General features: G+C 36.9%; 1 protein-coding gene across 3 annotated transcripts in view; it reads right to left on the reverse strand.

Moving 5' to 3' along the window:
• Nucleotides 1-24,295, reverse strand: part of SLC15A5 (solute carrier family 15 member 5) — a 31,867-nt gene that overhangs the window by 2,240 nt on the left and 5,332 nt on the right. Inside the window, exons 5-10 of one of the 3 annotated variants that reach the window (XM_035315440.1) lie at nucleotides 21,793-21,962; nucleotides 18,337-18,557; nucleotides 15,685-15,871; nucleotides 11,441-11,629; nucleotides 7,058-7,189; nucleotides 139-247 (exon numbers count right to left, since the gene is read on the reverse strand). In XM_035315440.1, the coding sequence (XP_035171331.1) occupies nucleotides 139-247; nucleotides 7,058-7,189; nucleotides 11,441-11,629; nucleotides 15,685-15,871; nucleotides 18,337-18,557; nucleotides 21,793-21,962 (1,008 nt within the window). Of the gene's footprint in view, nucleotides 1-138; nucleotides 248-7,057; nucleotides 7,190-10,590; nucleotides 11,325-11,440; nucleotides 11,630-15,684; nucleotides 15,872-18,336; nucleotides 18,558-21,792; nucleotides 21,963-24,295 lie in introns of those variants that run through there. The other 2 variants (XM_035315441.1, XM_035315442.1) reach the window with 2 other exon arrangements.

Genomic DNA, 24,295 nt, shown 5'->3' on the forward strand with positions numbered 1-24,295 from the left:
CATTGAAGCCTGAACCCTGAACAACACTGTATGATCTATCACTACCAATTCCTTATTACACACTAACTTACAGGTTTCGCAAGCATTTCTACCCCTATATACAAATAAAATGTCAGGTGTTCATTTCCACACACCTACCTGTGTGCAATGGTCCAGAATCCCAGGGTGTTCACCATCATTAAGGAAGCCAAGAAGAAGAAGAATCTCTCCAATTTACCTTCATGTAACAAGTGTGGAAACCAGTTGCCTGGCAAAGCAGACATTTGAAGAAGAATTAGCTTACCTTGTAGGATAAGACATGGCTTGTGTGAAAGGCATGAAAATAAGTCTGTATAAATATACACAATTGTCTTGAACCCCTCTGTACCTATTTATACACAAGTTTTAGAAGGGCTAGAATTATTTACATCTTTATTTACATCTCCCATGCTTTTAACAGGCCCCTTTTCAAAAATGCATTTTTAAAGTGCCTTGGGCAGTGCTCCATTGCCAAGATTCCACCTGACATTTTACTTTACCTTTTATTGCCTTTAACTGAGGATCTGCAACACGTGCTTGTCTTCCATGCACTCATTTTGCACGAATCACAGACCTTTTGCTTACCAAAGCTTTAGGCAACAGTGTCTGTGACCTTGCAGCACAGACTCCCTTCAGTGGGGGATAGTGCCATATGCACATACCTATATATACACCCAGAGTCTCTCATACCTAAATTCTTGTCAGCTTTCCATGTTGCTCTTTACAAATTCAAGCTCAGATGATAAGTGATTACAATGGAAATCAAGATGCTTAACAGGAAAGCAAGCCACAGTCTTGTCTACATCTGAAAACTATCAGTAACTGAAGTACCATAAACAACTACAGTAAAAAAAAAAAAGTGAAAAAGAAACTATAGTAGATACAGAACATCAGAGAACAGTGTACAGTGCCATAATAGCCTCTTATATTATTTGGTAGTACAAGTTGCCTTTGAAGAAGGAGAGACTGTCTTCATTAGCAAGTAGTGAAGTACAGCAGGAGCACTCAGCTGGAGCTGAGAATTTGATGTCCACATTACACACAGCTCAGAAGGTTTGTATCAGGCTAATTCCTGTTAACAGCTGGAACACATCCAGCACAGGCATTTGGGGAGTTTAGTTTCATCCAGATTTTTTTTGTGGTTCAAGATCACAGTTAAGCAAGTCAATGCACAAACAAACAGATGATCAGGAGATTCAAATCAGCAGTACACTCCTGATCTGAACTTAAACACTTGCATTGATGCACCCAAAGATCCCTTTCTTCGTTCCCTCAGATTCTGGTACCAAGTCTTTCCCATCTACATAGAACAGCTATTCACCACTTTAACTAGCTTAAAAGGGAGAGGACGAAAAATAGCCTTCTATGGCATAGCTGTCACATACAAAGCAAATAGTCTTAACCAATCTGTGGACCACTAATGCCATCTTTAGCTATCCAATGCCATTCTTATCTTGTTGATTTTTTTCTAATTAGATTTGGAGAGGAAAAACAATCAAAGGATTATGCACACATGTACATTATTCTCTTTTCCTCCACATCTTGGCATTGTAAACACGTTTCTTTTCAAAGCAGTTACCTCTAACTCTCCTGGGATTAGCAGGGAACACCTGCCATCAGTGCGGCAGTTTTCTCCCAACTCCTCCACAGCTTGCTCTGTTCCATGTCACCTTTCTGCCTGTCACAGCACAACACCACCTCACCTGCACGTGCAGTGCCTTTTGTAGCATTATCTCAAAGCTAGTTTTAAAACGTATCATTTAACATTGTCAGTTGACTGAGCTCCTAGGTGCTATAACTTCATTTTAGTAGCTTATAAACTTTTACTGTCATAATTCACAATCAGGTAGTTTTTCATTTCATGTCCCCCAGTGGCCAATAGATCTCACAGAGAAAGCACATGTATCTGATGAAAGGGAAAGCATGCATGGGGTTGAGTTCTACAGTTTGTCAAAATAGAGTTCACACTGTCTGCTAGGTTATTTACATCGGCCAGTCTAACTATATGAGCAGCAGGAGTTTCCTAATGGAATGGAGTTTACAATGGAATCTGAACAGGAAAATATGCAGTTAAAAATAGTTCTGAGGTATATATATTTATATATATTTAGCATCTTCTAAGAGGACAAAGTGAAATGGACCTTGGAAACTGTTCTAATGCTAGGAAAGGTGCCACACTGAAGCTTTGAAAGGGAGATTGGTTGCTTTTATCAGGGTGGAATGGCAGCCTGGGCATTAAGAGATCTGGGTTCTTCCCCCACTTTACCACTGGCCCTCTCCAGAACCCAGATCAAAGATGATTGATCAACAGGCATTTTCATCAGTGGGTACAGCCAAGATTAATAACTTCCTGGTTTCAACCAAAAACATTTGGTTCTCAAGATCTTTTTCTTTTTAAAGGCTGTTGGTTTTCCACAGAAGAGGGGGCTGACCTGGACTATATTTTCTTCTACTTAGATACATTGCACAGAGAATCCTCGGCTGGCAGGAAGCCTTGGGAGAACAGCCATCCACACTGAAACTTCAGCCAGGTGTTTCAGGCAGTGAAACTACATTTAGGCACCTTACTACTTGCCCCACTAAAAGCTTCCACAAGCTACCTTTAGACCCTAGAATGGGGCACTGGCTGGGGGTTTGGTCCATATTTTCAGGATTTTAATCTAAGCCATTAACTTATTGGGCCAGTTTGTTTTTGACGGAATAAGATGTTTCTGACACTATTGTGTTTGAAGAGTTCAGAACTTTCGCATCCTTCAATCAGCATGCAATATGCTAACAATTCACTTTTCCCCAAAAGACACTGCCTTTGGGTTCTGTCAATCCTTTACTTTTCTATGGAGATTGCCAACAGAAGTGCCAATTACAAGGTTGGTTTGTCACATAGATAATTGCTCACTGGGAATTAACTTTCTACAACAAACTCCTGATTTCCATTTTTATTCCAACAATGGAAATACTCAGTAGCATGAATCACCACAGAATCAGAAGTTTCCTTTAGCCAAGTATTTTAAAGAGCCTTTTGCTGTTGGCTAGAGGTGAATTGGTTATGCATTTCATGGCAAATTTAGAATAAATTAGAAGACTAAGCCTGGGAAGAGCCTGAGTTCCTCAAGCCTGCTACCATACATTGTTAAAATAAAGTGCCTGGTAAACTACCATTGACATTAAGCAGTCCTATCAATTTTCTATCAAAAATGCTCAGACAGTACAAGGAAGAATATTATACAACATTAAAAAAAACACCTCATCCTACCAACACAGGCAGAGAAGTAGGTGAAGCAGTGACTGGGACACAGACAAGCATTTTCCTATGCTGCTTGTGGTGGATGACAAATACTGACAATCAGATACTGCTATAAGCCATGAAAAAAACATGGAAATGACTGTAGCCCAGTTTTTCCACATATGCTAGTCCACACAAGGGAATTGTTATGATGATGGCACCTTTGAAGTTTTCAAGGGATTCATAATGAAGCCTAAAGTTGTATAGGAAGGGGTTCACTTTGCTACTGAATATCATCATATTTTAGCATTGGGAAAATAGATAAGAAAGCAAAACAAACATAAGACAGAGGTTAGCCTGTTATGTACAATTCCCACATTTAACATAATCCCGCAACCTAGACTGACTATAGAAAAATGTAATTCAGGTCTTAGAAAATAATTGTATGTCCTTCCATCATTTCATCAAGTTAGCAGGCATATATTTCATGTTTAATCATATCCAAATTAAAGTTTCAGTCTACCTCTAATCCTTAATAGCTAAGTAGGCAACAGTGGACACTGCCATCTGGACTGCAAGGAATATCATCACTGGTATTTAGAATCACACAAGGCTCCAAACTGGAAATAGAAAAAAAAAAAGGCCTTTATCTACATACAAATGTGTCTGGGGAAGTTTCCTTCCTCTGACCTTTTTCCTTTCCCCCCTTACATATTTACATTAATATTTTTAGAGAAAAGTGTTTTGAAATGATTGGCATAGCAGGACAGGTTGTGTCTTGCATCTTCTTCCATTAAAATGTTAGGAGAGGTAAGAGATCCAAAAGAAAGCAGTTTCCCAGCTTGTACTGAAAATATCACTGTCACCCATCATCTGTTTGCATTTGTCAGATTTATTTTTTTAAAAAAGTCTTATTTTATCGTATTCACACCATCCTCCACAGATGCATTAAAAATGATTAATGCAGCTTTGACTGTGACTGATATTTGATCAACTTTGCCAATAAAAACTTAAATAAAATTCTAAACTAGTGACATGAAATAGGATATAAAAAGGTTTAAATAATTTTCTCAACATGCTGTACTTCAAATATACACAGGACGATATTCTTCACTGTATCCTGAATTGCTTCATAGCAATCATGGTTGCATTGCTTAGATATGGGAGAACCAGAAATAGCCTTGGCTCGGGTTCTGGTGAAACAGGAATCTTTGGATGAGGCAAAAGCACCCATAGCCCAAGAGTCACATGCTAAGCCTTGTTAAATCTTACAAAAAACATTGCATAAACACTCATCTTCTTTCAGGAAAAGAAAAGAAATTTTGATCTTTCAGTATAATTAAAACAGTTTAGCTTTTCAGAAAAAAAATCAGAATGGTTTTCTTACCACCAGGTTTCTTAAATTGTCCAGGTACTGAGTGTTTTAGAAGCTCTTAAAACAGAGCTGGAAGAATAACAAATGCGAAGAGTGAGAGCTTAATTTATGTCATTTGACCTTATCTGACTTCAGAGAGGTCACCATTTTATTCTCTGAAGTGGTGACTTTTAGAAGTTTCGGTAAGTAACCACTAGTCTTTATAAATTAAATAATTATTACTTTGCTGATCTTAAGATTTTCACCACAAGCAAAGAACACCCCATGAGAAGCACAATGCAAGAGTTTGAAGAAATATAGAACAAGAGAATTTCATAGGAATTGTTTTCTTTCAAACTAGGAGAAAAACAAAACCAAGTCTAAATGACTCTCTGATTTTGTTACACTCCACCCAGCTTCAGAAGGCTGATCCCAGGCCTACTTTGATCTATGACTCAGCAAGACAAAAGTCTATTGGGGTGAGATCACTTCAGTCTAGAGGATTATAACAAAGTAAGATACAGGAATGTTTCCACTATTATCAAGCTGTGAACTGTGGCAGCTTGGAACAATTTATCTCACTCTAGCAGGTGAAAACCAGGAAAGAGATAGCCAGTGAAGTTCCATGTATTTTTAGAAAAAAAATGACAGGCCAATATGTTTGTTTACATACTAATAGAACCCTTAGAGGTTATTTTTCCTAAATAGAGGAATAGAGCAAGCATGAAACATCTTTCATTATATTTTCCCTGTAACTTTTCATGTTTTGCAGTGGAGTTCCTCTGTTTAAGAGTTTATTCAGTCCAGCTGCAACACCTTAATCTGAATACAAACAGTTGCTGAATGTCTTTGGAAACTCTAAGAGTGACTTTTGCTCAGGATGACAGTTTGGTCAATTCACTTACACTCCCTATAAGCTAAGTGGAGATCTTTTCCACACAACTTCTTAGAAGTGAGAAGTATTTTAGCCAAACAAACAAACAAACACTTATCCCGTTTGCTTGAGAACCTTGAGCAAAAAGGGTTAGAACATTGAATTGCATTCTCTGATGAGTTTTCTGGTCCAAGTCAGGATAAACATTTGAAAGCTCTAATAAAACAGTATTTCTGGCAAGAAAGACATTTTCTTTTTGAATAATTAAATATTTTTAGAAAGAAAAAAGAAAAAAATTTTGAATATTTTGAATATTTTTAGAAATAAAAAAAAACAATGATATAGAACTAGACAAAATCTACCAAATTGTAAACCAAATACAAATATCAAATTTCCTCTGGTGCTCTATATAAATATTACATAAATGAATAAGTGACATATGTAGTGGCACCACGTAGTCAAAATGTTTTGATGCAGACATCATGTTTAATTTTTTTTATATATATAAATATTTAATTCTATCAAAAACAAAATATTTCAATTTTATCAAAGTTAATAGCATACTTTTGGGGGAGAGGCGAATATAGGGGAAAAAGTTAACACAATCTTTCTTGAAGTGCTAGTTTTGCTGAACCTCCTTATTCAATGAAAAAAAATATTCTACTGATGGAAATTCAAGCAGCTCTGCTCTCTGCCATGATGTCTTAGTACTTAATGGTTCTTTGCCTGATTCATTTGGGTAAGCATTCCTGCTTTTTAACCGTCTCCAGGTGACGTTTTTGTGCCTGGTATTTAGAGTATTTAATTGAAGTTTGAATTTAAAAACAGGCCCTATTTCAGATATGTAAACAAAGGTATCCTCGTCCTTCAGCTCAAGGACTCGAGTGCATTATTTTTTTAATTTACTTATGAAACAAGTCTTATGTATTGAAAGAAGATTTATCAGCAAAGGAAAAAAAAAAAGCTTAAACCCTTTGCCTTTCTTCAAAGTCAGCAACCCAGAGAAATTTCTAGTTCAGGGCTTGCACTAAATACTCTTTACTCTTTAAATACTCTTGAATCTGAAATAACTCATCTTGAAACATCAGTTTATCTGGGAATGGCATTATTTGTCTGGAAAAGGGTGAAAACAGTGAAACTATCTTGTCACAGAATCTTGTTCTTCCAGTCGTTGGGGAAAAGGGAGATGGGTTCATTTTCTAAAGCAGTAATCATGCTCTCACGGCCAGAAGCTTACACGTGCTACTAGAAGCTTACACTGGCTACTACGAACATACTTGGCCATGATCATAAGAAGATACATGCAAGACAATTTATTTTCTTGTGTTCCAGAGTAGAGGTATAGAGACAGGAGGTGAAGGCATCCTGCATGGTGCCATTCACTAATTACTCCACCTATCAAAACTAAGATGACTCACTAAAATTGGATGAATACAGCTGCAAGGCTATTTCTTATCTTAATTCCATCTTAATTGTGAAAGCAAATAAACTTTGGCATCTCCTTTAATTCTGATGTCTAATTCTCCAAATCAATAATCAATGGGATTAGCAAACTACTAAGGAATATCAGTCATAGGCATGTTCTTACCTTGAGTGCCTGTGTGGGCTGTCTGAACAAAGAAAGCTCCCATAAAGCAGCCAGCTCCATTGAAGAGAGTTAAAAAATGCATGGAAATACCTCGAATTCTTTCTGGCACAAGCCAGAATGATAGCAGTGAACCTTTTAAAAGGAAGCAAATACAGTTACAGTTTGTTGTTTTTGCTGTTTTTATTTTAAGTGATAGTAGAAGATAGATGAGAGGAAAAAATCCAGTGGTGACTTTCAACATTTTACCAATAGAACTTACCTGAAGCAGAAGGGCAGTCATGTGTTGTTGTGTACCTTATTAAAACGGATCATCTGAACTGTTCAAATAAATCTCCATAATAAACCACCCCATATACAACTAAGGATATTCACAAGCACATAATGATTTTTCACCCAGTCACTTTCACCTTTTAAAAACCTGAAGCATAAAAAGACAAAGAAAACCACTACCACAGTCATGAGGGGTAAAGAAAGCAGATGGGATTTCAACTACAGGACCTTACATGCAAGAGCCAATGCAGCAAGGCCACCGGTGAATGCTTCTGAAGTTCAAATCATGCCCTAACTTGGGTAGTTAATTTGCCTTAGTTAAGGCTGGATGAAAATCCCCATACAGAAACACCACAGGTCACTGGTTTCTTTAAGACCTGTTGTCTTTCTTGTCAGAAGATTAAACTTGACAAAGCAACAACTTGGGGTGAGTGGGTGGGGGGGGCGGGTGGGGGGTGGGGGGAAGGGAGTTGTAGCATGCAATAGTAGCATGGATTACTATAGTCCCACCAGTTGTAGTTTGGCTAAGCTAGGTTAGAGTAACACTAGGTTGGAGTAACAGCAAGCATTTTTAACAGCTGTTCTCTTTGAGCAGCTTTCCCTGGTCAAAGCCTCTCACTTCCTAATTTCACACCTTAAGCTCTCAACCACACTAGCTCTCCAAGCCCCAGTGTCTCCCAGTCTGCTTTATTACTCGAGTTTGAAAGACCTCCAGCCTAAGAAACTTGTCAGCAGAGAAGCCTATTTGGATGCTGAGTTGCCTGAAGCATTACTGAATACAAATGAAACTACAATTACCATCTCCCACCCTTTTTAATTTGGATGTCCAAATGAGAGCATTGGAAACATTAAAAAAAAAAAAGTACCATGGGCAGTGCTTTTTCCTAATTCAAAATAGGCATCAAAAGCCTGAGGGCAAGAGAAAGCAGGTGAGCCCAGGATACCATCTGTAGATACAACAGTACAGTCTGAAACATTGGACAGTCAGTGTCCTAGCTACTTTAAAAGTCTCTAAGAGCCTAGAAGGTGCTGGGTTGTGCTTTTTGTTTGTTCCCCCCATTCTCCCCCAAACCAGGGATGCAAAGTATGCATCTTGACCAAGTTCCACTTAGTAATTGTATCCTACTTATGTAAATTATCCCTGCTGTTTCAATTGCACACTCTATTCCCCACTTCTCCCACAGTGCTGCTGTGAACTGTTAACCAGCTGCTGCATTTCACCCTAGAGACTATTGCACTTCATTGGTGGGTGAAGTGATCCCCAATATATCCTTTAAATAACAGAGCAGTTTGTTACAAGGCTTACCATTTCTAAGTGTTTTGAGGAATGATGACAGGAAGAGAAATGTCTGGAGAAACCTGCTAACCCTTTGTAGGGCAAGCAGCCACAGTGCACCTGATTGCTCGGACACTGGCAGTGCACCACAGCTGTTGTGGCCAGCAGGACGGCTCCATATCACCAACCTCATGCACTGTGGCAGCAAATGCATGCTGCAGCCTTCCACCAGACAGACACAAAACCCCCACAGCCCTCTCTTTTTTAAACACTGGGCTTTAGAAAAGTAATTTCCTTCTCAAAGCAAGCTAGGGTTGCAAATTCAAGCTGTGTGATCTTAAATTCTAAATGTGAAGGACAGCAATTCTTTTATCATTTTATTTATTTCTTTAAAACAGAACTTCAGCATTAGCAAAACATTAAAATACCTGTATTATGTATTCTTAAAGATGCACATGCTACCCAAGGCAGGCGATTAAGCAAACCTCTTATCAACAAGATATGAAATATATCGTATAAACACAATTGTAAGTATCAGAGCTCAGATAAAGAGTTCAATATGCCAAATCTAGCTCCTCTAACCAAGCACTTCAAAACTGAGATACTTCCTCACTTCCTTCTAATTACAGGTACGAACATTTCTGTCTTCAACTTAGATCATGTACTTCCAGGCCAAGTAAATTATTATGATAATTGAATTTGACCTTCTGCATAATACAGCAGTAAAATGTCAGGAAAGGTGAAACAACTATTTCAGTGTCTAGGCTGTCATTAACATTGATGAAGATCCAGTGAACGGTTCCTCAACAGCAATTCAGTTCAAACTGAAGTAGAAAATTAGAGCTCAGTTTAGTAGTATGAATACAGATGCCCACTGCTGCCCAAAATGCTCTAGCGTGCCTCAGTCATCTGTACTTGGGGCTGCCCCATAAGATGCAGAACATATTGCAGAACCATGCTCTACTCCACCAGCAGCTGGAGGCCAAACTGGTAACATAAAGGACCTGCTTGCCCCGTGCACACATCTTTGATGCTCCATCACAAGACGTTTCTGCCATGTACCTGTGGGCAAATTAATGTAGGCCTGCATCTCCACTGACTACAGTAATAACCAATTTTATGTACCTACCTTTAGTTTTTTCTATGCAAATCACAAACTTAGCCAGTGTTCTTGCATCACACCTATAACTGCAGCTCTTAGTAAGACGCTTAGTCTTTATTTTAGCAGAGAATGCACTGCTTTGCTTCCTATCAAACTCTAAAGATAATCATTAAAAAAATAAGAAAAAAAAAAAAAAAAAAAGAAACACAATATCAAGCCTTTTCTAAAGGCTAATGTCATCTTCCAGTCATTGGACTTTTGTTCTGTCCCATTGTGCCAGGTAAGAGCCTTATTCTAACAGAAACTTTCTTTTCATGCAGAAGCATGAGAAGACTGTAAGTAAGCCACCTCCTACCTTTTGTTGTTGTTAAAGTAAACAGAGGTCACAGTTTTTTTTTTGTTTTGTTTTTTTTTTTTAATCTCTGCCTGTAACCTAGAAACCACATAACCTGTCAAGAAACCTGTCTCTGTTAAGTACTTCAGAGCTATCTGATGAAGAGGCATTACTGAAAAATGTTAAGTATTTAAAACTAGGGGAAATTACCCTTTCAGTGACAGACTATGACCTGCTCTCAGTAGTCTTACAGTATAAAAATGAAGCTAAGATTTTTTTATTATTATTTAAGAGCAGGAAATAAATTTGAATATTTCTGGGGTTTTACTGGAACATACACTCAACCTGTAAAATTAAATGTTTATAGAAATCAGCTAGTCCAAAACTTTACCTGTGAAGTTTTTTCTTTAATGATGACAGGAAGAAACTGACAGGAAAAAACTTTACCTGTTTCAATGAATGTTGATTAGATAAAGTTAGTATTATAAAAGTAATCTCTGGATGGTAAAACATTGGTAAGGAGGTGTGCTCCTCAGAAAACAAATCTCTGGAACGTCAGTGCAGTTTTGAAAGATAAGTTATAGAAGGAAAAGAAGGTACAGATTTGTAATCAGGAGTATATCTACATAGCTTATGGATAGTAAGCATGAGCTAGGCTTTGCCTATGCTCTGCAAAACAGGAATGTTTATCTCTGGCTCCATTACATAAACAAAGGCATGATGAAGGCATCTTTGCATGACTCCTGATTGGAGCACAAACAGAAGTCCTGCATCTACCTACAATATTCCTCAAGTTACTGTGTCAATTGAATTGTGGTACCCACCTGCATATGCTCTGTCAATGAAAAACATAGTAATTTCATTAGCTGGGTCCTTAAATTAAAAGGGTTAAGATAAATTGCTTCACGTTGCTTTGGTGGCCTGAAAGTGCTCAAAGACTGTAACCACAGCTCCATTGTCATGCATGTGTTTGTTCAGTCTCAGGAAAATCAGTTACAAAATAGTTGAGAACAGGAGATAAAGAGACCTCAGGATCTCATTCGAATCATCCCACTGCCTGACCAGCTTCCACTTCAAGACCAGCCATGCATCCAAGCCCCAGATCCCACCACTCTCCTCATCCCCCTCTGCCCCCCCAGCGGTGGATTACACAACCCAGGGGATCTGACCAGGCTGCTGCAGAACCTTCCAGTTAATTTGGAAAAACATTGCTCGCTCTGCATTACAGCCAGCAAGACAAACCATGCTACTTCAAGCAGGTAAAGCATAAATCTGCTCATTAAGCCTGTGGAATAGAGTCAGGGATAAAAATGTTACATGATAGTCTAATTACATTTAAGAATTGATATCACTCTTTGCAAACCAGGACACACTGGCTTTAACCTGTTAATTTTTACTTACAGGAAGGTGTTACCAAGGCTTCAGCCACTCCAAGTAAGACGTACTGAGGAGCTAAGTGGAAGCAAGGCATGGAGGAGACCAGGAGAATCTCCTCAGAAAGGGTCTGTTCCACCTGAGGGAAATGCTTTCGGTGTATTTCAGAGAAACCAGCAACCATCACAGAAAGCGCAGCAGATAACTGACCTACAACTGGGTAAAGAGCACAGAGAGTATTCACTAAGTTTGCAGTTACAGGATTACCACATATTTACAGTGAGTCAGAGACCCAGTGCATGCAGAAGTAATGTAAGTATTGTTGTGTGTGCTTTTTTTTTTTTGGTTTTGTTTGTTTAATTCTCTGGACAAAGAAACAGATAAAAAAAGTATGTCCTACATGCACAAGCTTAATTCTAAATTTATGGTAAAGGGACAGCAGCTCAGCACACAAAGAATGCAGTGATGCAGAACAAATGAGAGGAAAAACCTTTCTGAAGAACAAAGTCAAAAAGGAGAATTTATAACTATAATTTTTAAAGACTATGGGAGTTAGGAAGGGAAGAGAGCAAGAAGGGAAGGCAGCTTTTCCAGATATCACAAAAGATTGGGTACCAAGAACAGAGGGAAATTCTCCAGTTCAAGCAGCTCTAAAATTCTGAAATATACATATATACTGTATATTTTACCCATTTGTTTTCTGTACAAAAAATAGTAGTCCAGTCACTTAAGCTACTAAAGTTGCAGACCATGGTAGGCGGGAGAGAAAGAATTAATCACTACAGACCACACATCAGGAGATGAAGTGTTCCTACGTTTTTCCCTTTCCCTCCACTACAGAGTTCTCCTGATCTGTATTTGAAAGTGTTAGTGCATTTGATGGGCTGTTTAACGTTTTAGGATAAGATCAGCTGCATTACTAGAAGAGAGAATCCTCTACTTTTTAAGTACTTGCACCTAAGGCATTAGTTGTCTCTTTTCTTCAGTTGTGCTGAAGTATCAGTGCATGATCCAAAATACCTTGTTCAATATATTAATGTACACACAAAGCATGGAGTGTTACCTTGTACCACACAAGCACAGGAACAAAGGACAGGGAAAAAAGCTCTATGGGGAGCCTCAGTGCAAGACAAAACTTCCAATAAGCTACCAAAAGGATCTAGATTTGCTTTAACCTTAAACATTTAACCTTCTGATGTTTTGATCTCCCATTGATTTTGACCAACTTTGCACTTCCTCAGCCCTTAAAAGCCATGATGTAAGTACAGGCATGAGGATTTGTTTTCTTTTGACAACTTTGGCTCAAATACCCGGACCACATATTGTTTCCCTCTTATCTTAAGATGACTCATCTCAATTCATGACTGCAAATAGTTACACTTATTGGTTTTGACATTGACAATCAAAAGATTTGTTTCATTTTATATTTATAATATGTACTGAAGTCTGACTCTTTGTGCATTAGGACAGAAAAGGTAGAAAATTCAAGGCTAAGTCTCCTTAGCTATATGCCACCTCTGTGTGGGTACCATCAGCCTGGAAAATACATCAGCTACATTTGTGTAATCAGAAAGCCTGCTAGAATTGGAGGTTTGTACGTTTCTCTCCTTTTGTCATTTCTAGACAATGGAGCCCACAGTTCCCATGTGGGAAGTTAGGTACTTCTCACTTGGTACTAATAAATCTCTCCATGCTCCCACAATTTTTGTTGTTTGTTTTTGTTTTTAGAATGTCTAGCTACAGTTTCAGTAAGAATGACCTACTCCCTTAACCCTTAACTCTCCATGCCATTACAAAAGCAACAACATTGGTTGTAGGGATGCAATGAAAGGCCTAGCTATAGGAAGAGCAAAGCTGCAGCAGTCCAGTATTCTGTGGTCTTGAGCTGCCAAACACGTCCTCCTTAGTGAATAAATTGACTGTAACTGATGGACAGCTATCCAGCAAAGACGTAATCCATTCTCTGCTGAATCTTCTGTACCACTGGTTAAATCAAGCAGCATAACAATCTAGAAACTGGAAAAGCATTACATTTTCCAAACACATATTTGTCATGAAGTCCAAATACTCAATATATTTGCAACAATCTAAATTCACGTTAAGATTTTTCATATTTGTTATATCATACCAAGTTTACAAATAAACCAACAATTTCAGAGAAAGTAACACAGATTGCAGTTTTCACATAGATCTTATTACAGAGCAATCAGATAGTTCAACATTGTCTTATGGCTTGTCTTTGAATAATTTCCTGAAACTTTCCATATGTTAAGAATATAAGTCTTCAAACTTCCTTCTCTTACAAAGCTTGCATTAAAATGTAGTTATAAACTGGCTTAACAACATCCTGTTTATACTTTCATTTTTTTTCCTGAAAATAATTGTGAACCTAATTAACTGTTGGCAAAAATATTGGCACTTAGAGGTCTACCATATTTGCAGTTGCAGTCATATGCTTGGATGTCTGAAGTCATTACCTGTACTCACAGGTATTTTTATGCCTCAGGTAATTTATCACCCCTAACAGGAGGGTATTTTAATAAACAAAGCTATTAAGGATAAACCACTGCATATATTCTACTTCTGTTTAACATAACAGGATACAGCATTAACAGTAACTTGAAGTTTCCTTGGTTTTAAGAAAAAAACCTATCTGAATGTGCTTTTTGTGGTTTAATGCAGATGTTATTTTAAAAACTAGGGTAATTGCAGCCTGCTGCGTTATATGCATCTGGTTTATATAAAACTTAATAACACTCTTAATTAGGCTAATTTTGTCAGATTAATACCTCTGTGTGTGTCAGTACTCACTGTGCTGCTTGCCATGGGGCACTGAATTAATAGTAGCACACTGAGAAAATAGTCTTTATAAATATTTTTGTCTGAGTTTTGTAATGCAGGCCAGATGATAAAACATGTAGGAAGTTTAACAAGAGTATCTCCAAAAAAGAATAGCTTTAAGCAAGTATAGAATGGAAGCTGCTTTTCTAATAGAATTAGATGTAGCTGATATCAGTAGGTAAATGCATAGGATCCCTTCAGATCCCAGAACATAGGAAGTCTGGGGCCAGGGACATAGGTGTGGAGGACAGGGCAATGGAAGAAGGACAGTGATGTCGAAGGAAGGAAACCCAGCTTTGTAAGGCACCACCCCTATTAAAGCCATCATTGCTTCTAGGCTATGAATTTCTGTGAGATGAGCTCCAATACCCAAGTCTGAGCTTACGTGATTACTGATGAAAATGTTGGAACTAATAAAAGACAAGATAACTTCACACTATTTCAATGGGAAAAAGATAACACTACAGCTCTGGAGATCCCCCTCTGCTTCACTTTATGGATGTGAATCATGCAAGAAGTGTGTTTAAATTAAGTTTCAGTTTAATAATTTTATTTATTAAAGTCTTGGACACCTAGACAAGTATTCCATATTGGATATTCAAATTAAAATTGTAGTGCTAGAGAAGAGGCCTGCTCCTCTCCAAGAAATCTTCCATTTTGAATGTTGAGCCTGCTCACCGGGAATAGCGGCCCAGTGATACACATTGGTTTGTTTTAGACACAACTGTCTCTATGTTTCCTATTGCTTGCCAGTTCTAAAAACACACTGCAGACAGAACTAGACAAAATTTCTCCCCCACCCCCCACACTTTGGATTCAACTAAAGAGTCTGGAATGAACTACAGTGGCGATAACAGTTTCTTTATTAAAAGCTGTACTCCTAATGTAAAGTCATAGCATAAAATATGCAAAGATAGCCTCTACATATAGCTTAATTAATCAAATTCACTATTTTGAGGAACAGCACCTTTCTTAAGATATCAGAGAGCTACTAACTGAAAGAACCCCTCCCCTACCAAAAAAAAAAAAAAACACCACCTTCTGAAGAAAATAAACTTTAAAGGCTAAATAAACATATAGAAGATAACCAAGTTGAAGTCCTAAGTTTAAATGGTTAGTACCGTTTCTCTCACCAGTTCCTCAAGATGACATCTATCTATTTTCAAGCGTTTGTTTCAATACCTTGTATCGGTCAGAAGAGTATTTATTGCCTTCCTAAACAAAAGCTATGCATTTTTTCCTTAATACCTTTTTTTTAATAGGACTGTTTTCTACAATTTGAAAAATTAATCTCAAAGCCATCCCAAAACAAGTCTAGCTTAATATCTATAATTTGAAATAATTGCATAAGATTATTATCACCTAATGAAGTTCTCTTTGAGAAAGAGAATACATATAAAAACTGTGAACACGTGGGTTTTCTAACATACCGATATAAATTGTAGGAGAACGTCCACTTCCCTTGAAACTGAAGAGACATGAGTTAACGCATTCCAAAATAGGAACAAGAATCAGTAGTGGCACGATGCTTATTACATTCATTGCTGCAATTGGCAAGACAAATCCACTGAAGTTCAAGTTGGAATTCATGGTTTGGAGATAATATCCTGACGGAATCTGTATTGTGGAATACAAACCAATTTCATTAGTATACCAGTTACCTTTCATGGATAAGATTTTACCATATTTTGAAACTTCTCTAACTCTTTCCCTTCTGAAAAAGTCAGAAAACTAATTACCTATTGACCAAATGTAACAGCCATTCATGATAAAAAGACTTCCAAATGGTAATATTCTCATTCTCTGCCAGGATTTAACATTTTCCACTTATTTCATTTACACCTCACTTAAAAAAAAAAAAAAATCTAAGCATCAGCCTGTCAGTTCATATTAACTCTAACTAGGGATGATCAAATAAACTATCAGTCAACGCACTAATTGTGCTCAGTGCTTTAAACACTGTGAAGAAGTCACTAACAGAACAGAATTCCCTTTTCATTTGAGAATAACAAGATACAAAGATGTTTTGAATTTCTAATTGTGTGTTCTAGGTCAGAGAAATTTTTAGACACTCTTGCCAGCACATGGCTTTAAAAGCTACACGGATTTGGCCACAGTCTTAGAAGCAGCTTAGTGTGACTGACAGCCATAGCAGATATACAAAGGGCTTCATTTTACTTCTGGAACTCAAAACCAGAAACCAATCATCAGAAGATGAGCAGGCCACCAATGGCAATCATCGGGGTATGAAGTTAGGTAGACTTGTGAGACCATTTCTCGCTTCAAGAGGAAATAGGTCTTCCTGCTTGTGTGAGACTACAGATCTGTTGAGTTTATTTACACTTATATAAAAGCCCACATTTGGTTCTACCAACCAATTTTTCTGCTTGTGTTTTTTGAGGAAGCTTGAAATTTCAATGCTTACTTCACCATGTGAAACACACAGTTACAATCCACTCCATTTTACAGACCAATGGGAAAAAGAAGTTACTTGAGCAGTTCAGTCATGACAGAGCTGGATATAGAACTGATTTCTTTACTCTCGTTTCTGCCTTCAGTGCACTTTAGATTTCTGCAGTATCCTGCATAGCATTTCAGCATGACTGGCAATGCCAAATACAGTTCGAGTACTATTTATAACTGTCTGAAAATTCAGGTATAGCTCGTAACCCAGTTCATCAAGGGTTACCCATTGACGGCTATATTCAACCCCAGTCACTGGAAGTCTGTTCAGTGCTAAAGAATTACTCAAGTGCTAGCTCTTAATAAAAAAATATTTTCACCTATATTTCACCTCTAAAAAGAAATATAAATTGTAATAGGATGAATAAGTGGCAACAGAACTGTGAAAAATCAGAACCGAGCCGAATTTTGTTGGTTCCTCATTTCCATTTCCTATTGCAAATCAGAATTGACTTGACTTATTAATAGGAATTAAATTATCATCAACCTGAATCACAGGCAATGAAATCTGTAAACTTCATAATATGGAGAAAATATTAATGTTTATGAAAAAAACATTGATCGATTGCCTAGTTTAAGAAAGAGCCTTAGACAAAACTGAAATTCTGCTGAAAGTACTCTTTCAGTAGTGCAAATAGTCTTCTCTTTTCTAAATATATTCTAAGATATTACAGCTCTGATTATTGATATTGATACCTGGTTTGTTTTTTTATCTAGTCATTAATGCATTGCTTCAGCCATGGGAGGGGGGAGGGGGTCTTTTTCTCTCCTTCCCTCTCCTCTCTTTTAAATTCCTGGCATGTATGGGGGAAAAGAAGAAAGAATGAGGCAGATGGATAGGAATGTAGAATGATGTCAAGAAAGTGTCAATAAAACAGTATGTGTTACATATTTGTAAAAATTTCCTTAAGCAGCCCATGCACGCATTTTAAAACGAATAAGTAAAAATGAATTACTAAACCAGCTCAAATTTGTTATGCCAGTTGCCAAAAGGTAAGCTGCTTCAAACTCCTGCTCAGCCAGGATCATCCAGTCAGAAGTTAATCTGAAGAAATCATGCCAGCTTAAGTAACTTCCTGACATATTTGCATAACATACACTCAAAAGTGGAAAGAGTCACATAACCTGGTAGAGAGGCTTTGAAAGACTATTTCTTTCCACAAATGAAAAACCATCCATATCCAGCATAGGTACACCAGCTGCATAATCCCACCAAAACAGTAGATGAAATATGCAACTAAAACAGATTTATGTCTTGCCCCAAAAGTGAGTGAACATTGGAAAAACAGTTTCCCAGTTTCTTAGAAGAATGCTGAACCTGAGTCTCCAATAACATAAAGCAGTATGAGGAGCACAAGACTCTCTAGCACTACATGTTTCAGCCAATAAGGATGAATATAAATGAGCAGCAAGAAGCCACACAAGCTCCTTCACAAGTCTTGATCAAGGTGATTTTGCTTATTTAATGCGATGAGAGGAAATAAAGTATAATCTCAGGCAATTAATACTACTCCGCAAAGTGGTTCAGCTGGCAAAGCAACAGTTAAAAAACATGCCTGGAAACATGGTACTAAACACATTAATCTTTTTCAAGTTGATTTTTTAAGCTGTTTACTCACCTGCATAATACACGTTCTGTACAGAATTTGGAAAGCAAACAGTGGGAAGAGCCTGGCAAGTGACTTTGTGCTTTCCACTTGAATCTCACTGTACTGACCACCATAGTTTTCCTTGGCGTGATCTAGCCAGTTTGTTACACCTCCACCAAAGTAGCGATACTGCACACAGCAAGTTTTCAGTGCACTAGCAATTACCCCAAAAGTCGTCAGAAGTGAACTGTCTGAAAACAGAGATATTAGCCATTGGTTTATTTTTATTTGCTGCCAGAATAAACAAGAAAAATAAATCACTTTGGAATAGAAAATACAATCCAACATATTTGCCCTTATGCCTTTTGTGAAAGGGTGAAGAAAATAAGTCTGGATCTGTTCAAAAGCATTGTTTTGAAGTCATTTGATTCACTACTTAAGAGGGGAAAAAGAAAAAGTAATCCAGCTGAGCATCCACAGAGACAGAAAAAGGTGCCTTTTACTATCAGTTATTTAACACACCATGGCAATTTGTTGTTGTGGTTGAGAAGGTAAAGTATTACCCTCCTTTGCTTTTGCTTTCTATTGATTAAATAATGTTAGTTTTCAATTCAACAATGAAATATTGCATATCTACTGGAGTCCAGCAAGGAGATGGCAGTAGCAAAACGAGAAGGAAAGGGAGTCCTAAACAGAGCTGATGGAATAGAAAATTTTGAGGGATGCATTTTAAAGCCAGAAATGTTATCTCAGGACTTCCAAGTAGCATGCAGTGGGAGAGGAAAAGCTTTCAGTCTCTTTTTTTGGCATATTAAGATTTGCCCTCAGGTTACTGGGCTTGGGAATTGCTTACTTCCTGAGACAGTAGAAACAGAAATAAAACATGGAAAGAACTGTTAGCTTTGGGCTCAAAGATGCAGATTCATTTACTTTTGGTAAGTTGCTCATCCATGAGAGTTGGGGTTGTAGCATGTCTCTGCCTTTCTAAAGTGTTTAAACTGAAGAGTAACTTTTTTTTTTTTTTAATACATGCAGTCTAAACATTAAGGTGAACCAAAAAGATCGTAGAAGAAAAGAAGTCTCTACTATTTCTGGTGGAGAACATTTTCCAGAAGTGTCCATCTAACACCTAAATTCTTCAGATGCTAAGAGTACTAAGGCAAGAAAATTAAATATAAATGTACTTAAACTGATTGTTTGGCATTAACCTGTAGACTGTTATATTGTTGAATAAAATCTGAAAGAGATCATTATCAAAACAAAAAGTGGGTACATATTTTGTTCTGTGACTGTACTAGGCAAGTACTCTTACTGCTCACGGTAAATGTTGCTAGAGTTTAGGATCTAGAGTATTTCAAAAATGAACATTTCAAGAATGAACCTGAAGACAAAGAAGTCTTTAGTCTTCCAGGGTGAATTGACTAAGAAGGTAATTAGAAAATAAGTGGGACTTAGTGATCTTATCAAAGGCAATTTATTTTCAGAAAATAAATAAATAAATCTGTATCTACTCAAATTATTGGCGTAGCTAGTAATTACATGGTTTTGGTCAGAGGAGTGATAATCTCTTGCTTCATCCTGTGTGACAAGCTGAACATTCACAGAGAAAGAATTAAATGTAGTTATGCAGTGCTATTACGACTCTACAAATATTTGGAGTCAGAGTTTAAATTAGGATATGCTCAGAGTACCCTCAATCAGACACAGTGGATCTCTCAGACAAAGCAATGCAATGGCTCTGTCCTAGTCTCAAATATAGTTATGAGCATCTCTTTTCCTTTGGACTGGAATATATAGGACAAGTTCTTCCTTGCTTATTCTCATTGAAAGAAAGGCTAAAATAGAAATAAAATCCTAACATATCAGTGCCTTTCCTAATGGATTAGCTGAGGTCCTCTTCAATGTAATTTCAGTCAAATACCTAGGAAACATCACTTTTATGAGTTACAACTGGCAAATACATTATTCAGCGACATTTCCTAACGTGGAGTTCTAAGCAGATTATAACCTCTAGTAAACGAGGAAGATAAAACTGCTTGATGTTATATTTCAGATGGCAACTTGAGTGAGGCATAGACCTAATATATATCAAGAGGTTTTTGCCAATTATAGTTAGAATAAGTATCTCACCTGTCCTTTAAAAGCAAATAATTAAACCCCACAGAACTCCATAGTAGTGAATTACTCAGAATACTCGAGAACACAGATTAAACATCATGCACACTATACTTGTATTGCTAATGTTTTCTTTAAAATATCTATCTCTATAGATATTAAAACTTTCAGAAAGCAATTTTCCTTCTCCATTATACTTCAGACCTTGGTTCTAATGTTCTGCTACTTTGACCTTGATGTAATCACGAATGTCTATGCTACTTTATTATAATAACAATAAAGAATCCTATATTGCACCCTAGATGGTAGATGCATATTTCTTCCTCATATCTGGTCACCTGCCAGTCCTAAAAATTATAGCTGTGGGAAGAAATGAAAATGAAGTCCATGCTTGACAGCTAAACATAGTTGAATGCATGATCTATACTTGAAGAGAGATACCTTAAAATAAAAAAGGTAGCATATATAAGAAACCTGTAAGGTCACCTATGGGTTTTAATAACAGTTTTGATGAATTTCATATTTAGCCATCTTACTGGAAGTTACAAAGTATATTATCTTTTATTTTGACCAAGGAGGTAAACACTTTGCAGATGTTAGTCTAGAAATAGGCATTCTACAGAAATGTAGAAAATATGAAAAATTGAACAATGTTCATAGGGAAAATCCTCTTGACACACACAAAAAATATTCTGCTTGATTTATGGATGACTAATACAATGGCTTATCTACAGGATTACATTAATTCACTTAGTAAAATTAAACTAGTTAGATGATAAACTACTACAGATTTAGTCAATATGAAAGTTTAGCCTGGGGATAGATACTAAATGTTTTTAGCTTCTCAGGTTGTAAAACCTTTAGTGAGTCCCAGTGAGCCAGACAACCACCATTCTCTACAAAAAGCTACCTAATTTGATGCTAGCCTTTACAGTACAAGCCTGAGTCAGATATTATCATGATTTTTTTTTCCCGTGTGCATGCATGCACACAGAGGGAATGCGTTTCTTTGGGTCTATTTGTTTTGACTAAATCTTTCTAGTTTATCCATCACTATGATATTCCCAGGTTGTTGGTTTACACATCCATTCCCTTGCACACGTATAGTACCTGCTCCTGTACAGACAACTTCTCTGAACCTGTCTCGACACTGCAGAAGGTATACATAAGTTTACTGGATACCATTCGCATTTTTTTTTCAGCCTATACTGAATCCGTATGTCTGTTGTTACAGAGGATGTTGTCAGTTACACAGAGACCCAAGTAACTACACCCAAACCGGGTATTGTGGAAGAGCTTATTTATATGTGCAAGTTGATCTCTATGAGAATAATCTCTAAAGATACTTCCTTAGAGACAGTTGCTTCTTACCTGTTTTGGGTTTGTAAATCATTTCACCACGCACCATGTGAATTGTGATCATAGCCATAAGTATGGACACAAATGGGATAAGAAAACCAAGGTTCCTGGCCACAGACTGCTGGATATAAGAGATACTAACAAAGACAACCGCTGAATTTAAGTTAATCAACCAATAAAACCTAGTACACAGAGACAGAGAGAAAAGACAAAATTGGAAAAGCTGAATAATTTATAGACTTTACAGAATATAAAATTTAAAACAAGAAACTAAATGCACAGTAAGTATAGCAACCATATACATCACACATTGACACAAATTGCACCAAATTTCACTTCAATGCTTCAGGTTCATGAGGTAAACAATTTAACTACTAGGGCAGTGGAACTGAACAAATTATCAGTCTAGTACCTGAAATTTTCTTATGGATAAGAAGAATATATCAGCATTTACCATTTACACTTTTAATACCTGATAATGTAAGCTTTATGTATGCAAAATAATGAAACCACGTTTTAAGCTTAACAGAGAAATAGCAATGTATATAACAACCCTTCAATTATTTCCTCTGGTGTGAAATAAAATATTTCCTCCTGCTTGGGGGAGGTGGACTTAATCTATTTAGAATAACCAGTGATCTAATGTTAAGGTAACTTGCTTGGGGTATTACTTGTTTTGTAGTTCTGATCTATTGACCTGGATTATGGAGACAGAAACAGTGAACTGTGTACCATGAATGTTGGGCAAGTGGTTTAATCACTTGGTAGCAGACTTTTACCTTCAGCCTTAGAAGTCCATGGAGGATACCCCTTTTCAGATATTGCACCATACTTCTGGAAAATCCTTGGTGTAAAATGTGCTTTGCAAGACAAAAGGAGTGGATTTGTAGAGCCAATTATCTTGCATCAAGGACCAGGTGTCCACATTATATACATTTAGAATTTTACTTCACTGTTGTTCTAATCTGATCCTATAGACTCAAAGCCTGCTAGTGGATTGAGGGTACCAACTGTGTCATCATTTTTAGGTTAGGTGTTCTAAAAGGAACCCAGCTTCTGCATTCTAAGGTCTCCTCAAGAATGCAGTGCTGATACAAACTGAAATGTTATTGTGAAATGCCCAGAAGAAAATAATTTTATTAGAATGTCATATGGGAATGTATCCATTATGATAACTTAAGTGGTATTATCCAGATGACTTTAAAAAGTATTGTTAATGTTTATAGAGTTTGGACTTTTTTTTTTTTTTACATAATATAGCAATCAAGATGAACTTGCTGAATGAAAACAGAACTAGATTTTAAAAAGCCTTGAAAACACTCTAAAATTGAAATTCCAACATTTTGGGGATTCATTCTGAATACTGAATATTCTGAGTACCGAATAAGTATTCCTGCCACTTGAAATACAATTTTATTTTATTTTTTAAGCACATCAAGCCCTAACAAATTAAGTTTTGATTTATCTAGACTCAGACCTAGAATGAGAATGGGCCAGTATCCAAGATATATATTTTTATGTATTACAACTTTTTAGGAGGTGGTAAAATTTTTCTGAAGCACTATGGAATTCTCTGCAAAGAGAAGGTGAACAAAATAAACAGAACGGGTAGAATGAAAGAGACGAGAAATACTATTGGTCCCATATTGTCTAATTATTTTTTTTCCAGCAGATCAGTAAGACAAGACAACACTGATAACTTATCCTTAGTCTGGACTGTACCCTTTGCACTTATTCTCTACTCCTGACAGAATTTGTTTAGGTGGCCACAGCCATAGATCATTCTAGAGATTAGACCCAGGCCTGGATGTGCAAAGTAGTCATCTAATTCCATTCACGAAGACAATAGATACAAACAAGTTTGTACTTCACTATTTCTTAAAAAAAAAAAAAAAAAAAAAACAACAAAAAAAAAACACTAGAACTTTTCTCAGAACATAGGCTCATCAAGAGTATGCAATCACCTCTTTTCATATATTATGTTAAAATTCAATCCTGTGAAAAACACCTACCAATAGAAAACAGGCTACCAAGGGCAAATGATTATATTCTGAGAGATTATAACAAGATTAAGATCACTAGGAATATAATCCCATTTAAAAAAATCTTGATATTGCAATCAAGTAGCCCATCCTTGGATGTCATCACTAAAATTATTTTATTTTTTTTAAATCACACACATGCTTTAATATTTCTAAAGCCCCAAGAACTGACCCATTTGGATTCCCCCAAGGAATTTTTTATTCATATTATGTCTCCTTTGTAATCAACACTGAGAAATGTCACTTTGATTAAACACAATTCTGAATGGCTAAGACCATAGTGCACTAAATTCTCTAGAGCTGTCTTTCGGAACAACTGATTGCTCTCCAGTCTTAACCCCCAGAGTCTTATTTAATCAAAATGATGTTGCTAATTAAGGATTAAAACTCAGAATAGAGTAAAAAGGAAGGATTTTTCTTCCCATCTCTCCTATGGGCAGGTCAAGGAGGCAGAATCTGCTCTAAGGAACTAA

This window comes from Oxyura jamaicensis, chromosome 1 (assembly GCF_011077185.1).
Source record: "Oxyura jamaicensis isolate SHBP4307 breed ruddy duck chromosome 1, BPBGC_Ojam_1.0, whole genome shotgun sequence".
Taxonomy (NCBI): domain Eukaryota; kingdom Metazoa; phylum Chordata; class Aves; order Anseriformes; family Anatidae; genus Oxyura; species Oxyura jamaicensis.